Source organism: Mercenaria mercenaria, chromosome 18 (assembly GCF_021730395.1).
Source record: "Mercenaria mercenaria strain notata chromosome 18, MADL_Memer_1, whole genome shotgun sequence".
Classification (NCBI taxonomy): domain Eukaryota; kingdom Metazoa; phylum Mollusca; class Bivalvia; order Venerida; family Veneridae; genus Mercenaria; species Mercenaria mercenaria.
In genome coordinates this window covers 44,805,724-44,815,927 of record NC_069378.1, presented here as the reverse complement: position 1 = coordinate 44,815,927, position 10,204 = coordinate 44,805,724, and the positions used below count along the sequence as shown (strand labels likewise).

Here is a 10,204-nt window from a genome sequence, read left to right as displayed (position 1 = left end):
AAGTTTATATGCATCATTTATGGACGAGTCTGTAGACAGCGACCCATATTGCATTAGATGAAACATCTACAGCAATGTAGAGGAAGAAATAGCTATAATTATGACCAAAACATTAAGACTGCTCAGGTTCTCAATAAACATTATGTTTTGCATTTCATAAGAATGGAACTGTATTCGCTATTCTCAGTTGTTCCATTACTTAATTTTATATTAATGCTAAATCTTTATGTAAGTAACATTCAGTAATCACCCTTCCTTTCATTCGGTCAATCCGTTCATCTTGTCTTCACTTAATTATCTCAGTTTTGTATTTATCATGCGGTGAAGTCAACTTGCAGGATTCTTTCCCAACACTAAGAACACCTTTTAGTGATTTATTTTACTGAAGTGCTCACACTCTTCACTGCTAAATGCATTTCTGTTGTTCAATAATGTATTGCAATTAAGTGTATTACAATATTAAAATTTAGCAAGTCAAGTAATTGTGATTGAAATTTAGATTAAAACATTACAAATTATTGTTCTTTTGTCTTGGTCTGAAAAATCGAATCAAGAGGAAATCATAGTTTTCTTTTTCAGGATATGCGTAGAACATAACTAAAATCACATGAGCACTTTAATATTCAGTGTCAACAAATAAAGTTTAAAGTTCTTCAGAAAAGTTATTAAATAAAAAGCTATAACTTTACCTCCATGAAATTCATGTAATAAGTTGAAAGTACTAAAAATACTATTACTACAAAAACAAAGTTGATTTTTGCAACCTTTGGCATGATAAAAAGATAATATGGCTCCGAAATAAAGAATCCCAAACATAGTCCAAAAATTTAATAGTTTCGGAGCTCCAGAGTTTTATTTCCCCTCTGGGTGTTTCCCAATACCGCTCCCATGATAACACTTTAAGTCACAGCATTACTACTATGGGCGTTTAACATCTGGCGAATATGGCTTCAAATCAACACCGGTCAGGGGCGAAGAGATTTGAAGACAACAACCTTAACTGCTCGGCCTCAAAGGACATTTGAAGACAACAACCTTAACTGCTCGGCCTCGAAGGACATTTGAAGACAACAACCTTAACTGCTCGGCCTCGAAGGACATTTGTGTGACCTCTATTTTCTAATATATACATTAAAATGCACGAAAACATGAACTATTCTTTGTACAACATAACTATTTCATGATTGTATATGCTGAATATTTTTATAGTAATAGTGTTATCGAAAGAAGTCTTTAAAAAAAAAACAAAAAAAAAAAAAAAAACCTGAAGCAACTCTTACAAACGGCAATGACCGTTTCAGTTAGAAATAAACATCTTAAATGCAAAACATGAACTTACATCCTGTCCGATGGCAATGCCTGCGCCTGATGCATTACGATCTTTCGGCTTGTTTTTCTCTATTTCATCTATTGCATCTTCTTTTGCTCGTGATATTTCAGCTAATGATTGTGATGTCAGCTCTTTTAAACCATTTTCACACAATTCTCCAGTTCCCTTGATAGATCTCTGTGCACTTTCAATTGCACTTTTTTCTATCCCGGTTGTTATAACGAATTTTGTATTCATGATCTGTTTTAAAAAAAAGAAACACATGTTTAGGTATAAACAACAAGCTCAATTATTTTTATTCTACGTTTTCTTCTTCTTCTGCATATTGTTACTAAATGTCATAAAGGTAAACTGAAAACGATTACAATTACTTTGGCATTACATAAAAATAAAAAAGTTTCCGAATTATTGATAAAAACTTAAAGTAACTAAAGTCAAAATAACCGACTTAAAATGCTTAAATGATAATTGTTGTGTTATACATTTTAAGTACACTGAATATACTTTTGAAAACCTACAACAAAATCAATGTAAACCAACGATGATGTTTGGCCAAGTGAAAACAATGTAGCACAAAATTTCAAAAGCGTGTACGAGTTTTAGTCTTTGTTACTTACATAAGTTATCTTTGTAACAGCCGTTTGTGCTGCTTTGTCATTCATAAGAACCTTTCTGTCTTGCAATACATCGATCATTGTTTTCAAATATTCAGTAACTTCGTCCTCTGTAAGCTCGAGCTTTGAACTATGCAAAATGGCATTTCTTACTTTTTTTGCCTGTAAATATGCAACAACCTTTAGCTACAAGTATACGTTGTTACTCGCGAAAGTTTATTTTATTTCATAGTAAATACACACTTAATGTAAGAACGATTCTGCTTAAGCGCGTCTGAGTAAATACTTTTATACAGAATAATAATTCTATTATGTTTATTATTTATAACGGAAATACTATTTCTACGAACGTGATATGTAACATATGTACTACAAGTTCCAAAGTTTTAAATGCCAAATTATACAAATTAAATGCATTTGGGTCTATTTAACAACCGTAACGGATCTTAAAAACAAAATCGTAATAAGTTCTCGTTTTAGTATTACATGGAGCTACGTACATTGTTCTAGTATCTGAAACACATTCGCATGTCTAGTTATATACGCATGTTTATAAATGAAAGGTAATTTGATATGGTCATTTTGCAAACATTAAACGTTTGCTATTAATCATCTTGTGTCTACAACAATTTGACTTAATATCTTTAAATTGTTATAAGTAATTATATCAACAAACTAAAATGATACAAAACCTGACTGAATATATCATTTTCGCCGTCTATGATGGTATCGAGTTCTGCCTGGAAGAAGTTGCCGTTTATAATAATACTCAAAAGGCAAGCAGCATCCGTCTCGGCTGCCGTGTTATTTGACTCTTTTTTTGTTGTTGTCATAAAGCACTTTGCAAATTGCCAATGGTCGCTAAACAAACCTGCTGAGTCTATCTCCCAGTTTGGATCAATAAACCGATGCTGTATTATGATTTCATCATACGTTTTGCTGCATACTGCACAGTATATGTTTCCTTTCTTTGTGCAGTTGCATCTGCGTCGGTTCTTTTGAATACAATGCCCTTGTTTTGCGTGAGCAGGCATGATACTTTCTATACTACATTTTCCACATTTTCCGATTCTTTGTAAAATATTTCTATGTTCAGTCTGGACAATAGTTTCAGCGAATACTTGTAGACCTTCTTGTAAATATCCTAGACCAACTGACCCTCTAACCCAGTTTCTATAAGAATCACTTCTATAGCATATCGTTTGAGCTGTTGCCATTATATCAGGTGTTTCGGCTACATCATTAATGTGAAATCATTCTCAGCATTGTTAACAAGTGAAAGGTGCCTACAAAATAAGAAAACAACCAAAATGGTTAATGCTAACTTCATTTATACAAATTATTTACAATGAATAGCATTATACAAAAGCCATTTTCCTGAATATATGTTTTCGCTTTTATTGATACCATTTATTTTCCGAAACTCTCACCACTTTTTAAAACGCTTCAAAATAACGCTTTCATTGAGAACCTTCACTGAAGATTGTCTTAATACTTTTTCGACAGGACATAAGTTAATTCGATCTTGTATTTAGAAGACTATCTCCTGGAATATGTGATTTAGTTATCAGTATATCAAATTATCTGAGATATGATCCGTGGGGTCTCCGTGGCCGAGTGGTTAAGGTCGCTGAGCTCCAATCTCCTGCCCCTCACAGATGTGGGTTCGAGCGAGGTTCGAGCCTTGCTCGGGATGTTTAAATCTACATGTGAGGAAGCCATCCAGATGGTTGCTGAAGGTCGGTGGTTCTACCCATGTGCCCGCTCGTGGTGAAATAATGCACGTAGGGTCACCTGGGGTCTTCTTCCACTATCAAAGCTGGAAAGTCGTCATGTGACTTATAATTGTATCAGTGCAACGTTAATCCCAATAAAGAATATCTGATCCGTTGAAACACATATAATCTGTAGACCGAAATATTTTGGTGCCACCATAAACTTTTGTTAATATTTCAGGATTTACAACAAGTGTGTTTTGTACGGCACTTCTGGAATTCTGTCTCCTTACTTCAACGTTTTATAGCGTTGTACATGTGCTATATCCTTTCCGCAGCCTTAACGTATTAAAACGTATTAGCGTCTGATGGCCCTTTCCCGCTTCCGTAGAATCAACATTTATTATAAGAAATTTAGTTTGAAAATATTTCTGAAATGTCTAGGTCTGAAGCTCTCAAATACGGTTATATCGTACATCCGAGGCATATACTGATACTCTCAGACAACATCAAAAACGACCTTTCGAGCGATTTGATGAAGTTCCAAAATTAGCAATGTACTGTAGGCTTACATATTTTAGCGATGTACTAATAACAGCGCTTTTAGCACTATGCCACGTGCGCTAATTCATGTCCGCGCATTAATTCGCCAAGAATTTTCATGTACATTTTCATTTAAAAAGCCTTCAAGTAACTTATAAGAATTTCGGACCTTTTTAGTTTTTTTTTTTTTTTTTTTTTTTTTTTTTTGCCTTCACTTATTGTTCTTTGATAGCTTGTTTAGCGCAAAGTTTGCAATGTTTTTATTTCAGTCCACGAACACGAATCTCACAGGTAAAAACTTTTAGCAGATGTAATTCAGTTAGTATATTTATTAAAATATTATGTATTCAGAAAAGATCGTCCATGTATTTTGATGTTTATGATCAATTTAATCCAAATATATATAAACCACATTTAAAAAACTAATATTTGCTCATGTTCGGTTATTTATGGTGGTACAGGCCTGAAACAGATCGCGTGTAAAAAAATACAATAATAACGTGCTTATTGCCACTATGATTTACTTCCAGAGTAAGTTCTTGCTTTCTTTTTCAGTTTGTTTATTAGATACTGGTAATTCTAAGGGCCTCTATGATGGTGTAGCGTTTTGTTCAACGGACATCTTCGGTATTCGGTGACTCCCCGATGGTTACAGCTCGACCTGAACATTCTTGTATGACACGTCGCCAATACGTTTTTACTACTTTATAATTACGACGTGTGTCCTTATTAATTAAAAATATATCCATCAAACACAAGTTGTAACTTTCCTTTTTGTAAAGTAACGAGCTCCATCACTATGGACGAAGATGAAAGTGTTCGTGAAAATCTTCGTGAATCTCCGTAAATCTCCGAGAGCCTCATCTCGGACAGCGCTAATAAATGTACGCCTAGAGTACCCTTGGCCCGTTACAACCCCCTGTGGGATTTAAAAATGGTGTTTATTCCATGCTCAAATATCTTTTTGAAGATGAAAAGCTGACATGCAGTACTAATGCCCAGGTAATATCAAATCGTTAGAAAGTGCTGAAAATTGACTCCACAATAGCAAAAAAGAAAAGAAAAGTCCACGCGTATACATTTAGACGGGGTGACCCGTGCGCGTGACCCCTGACTATCTACGAATCAAAATACGGCTTTCGTTTTCTTTGTTAGCATTTCTGCTTTCATTTTCTTTGAAATAGCTGCAGGTCGAGCGACGTCATTGTATGTATTGTCAAAAACATATATATGAATGGCAGGATCGCATAAATATGTCCTGGCCGTCCTAAGGTTATTAGGAAGATCAATTTTTATCTAAAAGTGAGTGTTTTTCGACATTTTTAACACGTTTGTACAAAAACGGACGTTTGAGACAAAAATGGCTATACAAAAATGCATTTAAGGAATTCTGTATATGAGGAAAATCAATTTTTATCTAAAAGTGTGTGCTTTTCCGACATTTTTTTGTAAAACAACTGACGTTTGAAACAAAAATGGCTATACCAAAATGCATTTTAGTTATCTATCTATATATCCTTTCCGCAGCCTTAACGTATTAAAACGTAATAGCGTCTGATGGCCCTTTCACGCTTCCGTAGAATCAACATTTATTACACGAAATGAAGTTGACTTATTTGTTTATTTTATGGTCTTCATTCGGTTTATCAAACAGCTTGAAAACGCTCTGTTAACGAAATAATTACCGATTGACAGATTAAAAGGTATGACAATTCCGACGCTTCTTCCAGATTGTTTATTTATTTACCAGCGGTAACACACCTTCGTTAAAAGAACATCTTTTTTACGACAAAGCAAATCTCCAAAGTGTACTTTTTGTTTCAGTCTTTTTTTTTTCTTTCAAACACGATATTTTAACTGCTTAGAAAGTACATTTTAAACTTTGTGTTAAAACTTAAAAGCTTGCTTACGGAAGGGTGGTGTTATACCAATGGAAAGTGTCCGCCTAGAGAGAAACCGAGGTCTTGTTCCTCAAACGCTTGAGAGTCGCCAAATTGTGTTCTCATGACATTAAACCCAACAAATTAAACAAATATGTTAATACAATGATATATTTGGGAGATCAGATCCACATAGCAGGATTAACGTGCTTATGATATATTTAATGAAATACATTTTCAAGAGTGCAATATAACAAACTAAAACATTTATTTAAAAGAATGAAATAATATTTACCTGTTTAATCCGACATTTTACGTACTTCCACTCTGGGTAAATATTCAAGTTAGGTAGTCACGTCACGCTCTGGTTGTCCTTAATTTAGTTACACATTTTGTAGTTTTATAGTTAAACAACTGTTTGTGACGGATCAAAATAATCAACCAAGTACAAATATTATGGTGATATTTAGTATTTGCAAATTGACATTTTTTACTTGCTTGCTTATCTTTAATCCGTTGATGTATTGATATAGCAGCATGTAAATGTTTGTTTATAAATATGACATATATTCAATATTTTTCGTTGTTACTCGTTGTGTATACGCATATATATGATACATGGGCTCCTCTTCCCTTTAGCACATGACTCATATTTTCCAATCCTGTTTATGTATTAAATGCATTTATGTGATAAATTAACTTAAAGCTTTATATTATATTACCAATTAAAAATAATAACAATTACTACTTAGTTTCCATAACACTATTTTATCACTTTAGGACATATAGCATGGAAACTAGCTAAACATGCGCAGCAAGACTGAATATAGTTTATCTACTGGCCCTTATTATATGTGAGTCAGAGTCAGCCAGCAACTGAAAAAAATACACTATAAAAATATCTTCAATTCTAATAATTTAAAAAACAAAATGCCCCGATGATTCGTTAAATCGACCTAGCGCTAAGAGTCAACATCTTAATATAAAAATATTGTGTAAACTTTGTCTAAAAAAACTATTCCGTGGTTAGCAGTTTTAGTCACCGTGGCATTATTCGCAAAAAAATTATAAGAGAAGAAAAAATAATAAAAAATAAAATCAAAAACATGGCAGAAATCTACAGTAAGAGTTTTTTGCTTGTTTCGTGTTAGTTTTATTTAAAGTCCGGTGAATTAATGTAATATCACCAGAAGCAAATGTGCCGTCAATTAGCGTTTTTAGTTCCCAGAAAGTTTAAGATATCAAAGAAGATTCAGAAATTCAGAATGTAAGTGTAAGACCATATATATGTTTCGGAGTCTTTATTACATATTTTTAAAGTACTAATAAAACGTTTAATTCAGATTGTAAGTAAGATTCCGTACCTTATTATACTTCGGAGTCTTCTTTACATATTAAGTACTTCAATCACTCAGTACCCGTTTTATGATTAGAAAAGGTCAATGTAATGAAATCCTGATGGTTTCATTATGACTGTAGTAGACACGAAGTTTGTTCCATAGCGTAGATACAATGTACCCTTTGTAAAGAATACATGAACTTCACAGACTGTTCTGCAAGTGTTCTAAATTTAAACACATCATAAATGCTCAGTACCAGTTAGCGCAGTGTATAAACATATTTATGTTCATTATAATGCTACACATGAGCGCGTGCAAATAATCTAACCAATATAAAACCTAGTTCTGAGTTAGGTAATCAAAATGTCTAATTATAGAATATATTACGATGCACTAGAATCAGACCCAAAATATCGAATCTTAAATTATACTAAATTTGATAAGATTTAATAAACTAGTGTATAGATTATGAATAAAAGTAACACATGATTACAATTCCTAAGTTGAAACTGAAAAGCAAATTCCTTTACTTGTTTGAATAAGAGTTTTCCTCTACTGGTCATGTGTCTTTATTGTTATTATTTGAATTTGAATCTCATTTTTATGTCATCTCAGTGTTGTTATATTTTCTGGTCCTTCGGGATCATTGATTTCAACTCATTTAGATTTGAAGATTGAATACTGCTTAAACCGGTGCTAGGATGCGTGGGCAGTGTTGCATTTTCCATTACTGCCCATGAACAGACTCAGTCAAACCGAGTCTGCAATTTCACTGTTTGCTTTGTTCTCGATGCTTCCGAGGGATCTAATTTCCAGATTTTATTGGAAACTTGAAACTTGAAAAACACTGTTACAATATGTGATTAAATCGCACAAAAATATTCTTACACGACCGGATTGATAAACCTAATAAGCAAAGCAGACTGAACATATGTCTGATTATCGCTGTTAGCACAATTATTACCTAATAGCATCAACTGCCGCTAGAAAAGAAAAGAAAACACACAACATGGGCAGTATTTGTTGGATGCCTTCAATAATGTAGTTAATAATGTTTATTGGAATAATATGACGATTACAGTGATAGCCTTTTGAAAAAAAACAACATCGTTTGTTGTTCAGGTGCATTTTGTAATATCATGAGTAAATTCTAAGTATACTATGAAGGTTAAAAGTCAGAGTTTCATCAAATTATAACTGGTAGAAAAATAGAGAGGACCGACTGGCTTAAATAAAATCAGGGCCAGCTAATTGTAAATAAAGCACTTGTACTATTATGGGTATAGTTAGGATTTATTTAAGTGCATAACTATTTCTTCGATGGGCTCGTAATTGTGTGGCATTTTATCCGTCATAATGTTGTATTCTGTATTTTGTGTAAAAAGATAAAAGTGCATTTGTTTTTCCATTTACCCTTTATCTGTTTTATCTTAAAGACATTGATTCTGGTATGCCTGGTATGTGGCCTATGGAGATGATAAGGTCTGCGTATTGGCGATAAGGGCCAATACACAAGTCGGGACCATTGGTAGACTTGCTTCTGTTTATCATAATAAGCTACTGTATAGCTACTGTGCAGTAAATAAATTGCAGATGATATTTCTCACCTTTATAGCAAATCAGTTCTCTTCTTTATAACGAGTTTAGAAAGTTTGATTGAATTAGGGCTAAATAAACAAAGTGATAAGATACAACAGTGTTTTTATCATATTTTTAATAAAGTAGGTTTTTTAACAATTACATCTCATTATTGCTGTTTTTTATTATCAAAAATATAAAAAATGCATTCAGGCACACAGCTTCTTTTAGAAGTAATAAATTATTCTGTATTTTGAACAATGATATATCTTTATTGCTGGATTTTATTATACATAAAAGAAAGTTAACATTATTTAGACAACACAAGAGGAATTAAGCAGTTTTAGTATATAACATCCTTCTGTTTATATACCTTCTTTATGTATTAAAAATGCAACTGAACGTTTCTTTAATTTCTAATAAAATCCAGCAATTATCTTTTTTTTTTCGTTTTTATTTTGTTACTTTTGATAAAAAGATCATTATCATTGAATAAACAAACTTGTAATTTCTCTTATCAAGTTTTGAATAATTATTTTATAGTGAGAATTGCTTTGCTATAAGAGTTATAATTTAATTGGCCAGGACATTACTCAACATGACTGAGCAATCAAAATTAGTATCTTATCAATTAAGATAATTTTGTGTACATTCTGAAAAAAAGACTAAAAAAAACAACAACAGCATTTGAATTAATAAAATGCAAAACACAGGAAATAACCAATTTACCTGTAGGCAATAAAATTTATGATTCTCTGACAATAATTAGGCTACATGTCAAGTCTACAGGGGTTTTATGGACCCTTATCAGACTGGACCAGACAGGATCTTGTATATTGGGGATTAAAAAGTCTGGTATGGGGGGGGGGGGTCACTTATATAGGAGATTTTCTTTGCCTTTAAGTACAAATTTTGATATATAATGTGGCAATATGAAATATTTACTACATAGTTGCTTTTGAATAAATGGATGACCCAAGAATAAAGAGAAAAAAAATATGTTCAAAAAAACACCTGCCGAAATACATTTAACTACCGTATGACCTACCTATCTTTAAGACAGTACAAGATGTCGCAATAAATTCATCGAACGCATTAAAAATAAAGAGTTATTATCATTTGTAATCTAAGAATCGAAACATCAGTCCTTCAAAATAGCTACATATTCTCAAATGATATGTAATCTAGTACAGGTATATGACAA

At 32.7% G+C, this 10,204-nt stretch overlaps 1 protein-coding gene across 1 annotated transcript; it reads right to left on the bottom strand.

Moving 5' to 3' along the window:
• Positions 1 to 515: 515 nt before the first annotated feature.
• Positions 516 to 6,431, bottom strand: LOC123539421 (uncharacterized). Its single transcript, XM_053529811.1, has 5 exons — positions 6,378 to 6,431; positions 2,637 to 3,230; positions 1,948 to 2,106; positions 1,340 to 1,570; positions 516 to 536 (listed from the first exon to the last, which is right to left on the bottom strand). Exons 2-5 carry the CDS (start codon positions 3,159 to 3,161, stop codon positions 516 to 518), a joined length of 936 nt encoding a protein of 311 aa, XP_053385786.1. The 5' UTR covers positions 3,162 to 3,230; positions 6,378 to 6,431.
• Between the last annotated feature and the right edge of the window lie 3,773 nt (positions 6,432 to 10,204).

Excerpts from the sequence above, each read along its gene's own strand:
- LOC123539421 (XM_053529811.1), bottom strand. The coding sequence starts at position 3,161 with ATGGCAACAGCTCAAACGATATGCTATAGAAGTGATTCTTATAGAAAC. Across the intron at positions 1,571-1,947 it reads CTGTTACAAAGATAACTTAT|ATCATGAATACAAAATTCGT; the intron begins GTAAGTAACAAA and ends TTTTTAAAACAG. Across the intron at positions 537-1,339 it reads GCATTGCCATCGGACAGGAT|ACCAAGACAAAAGAACAATA; the intron begins GTAAGTTCATGT and ends TCGATTTTTCAG.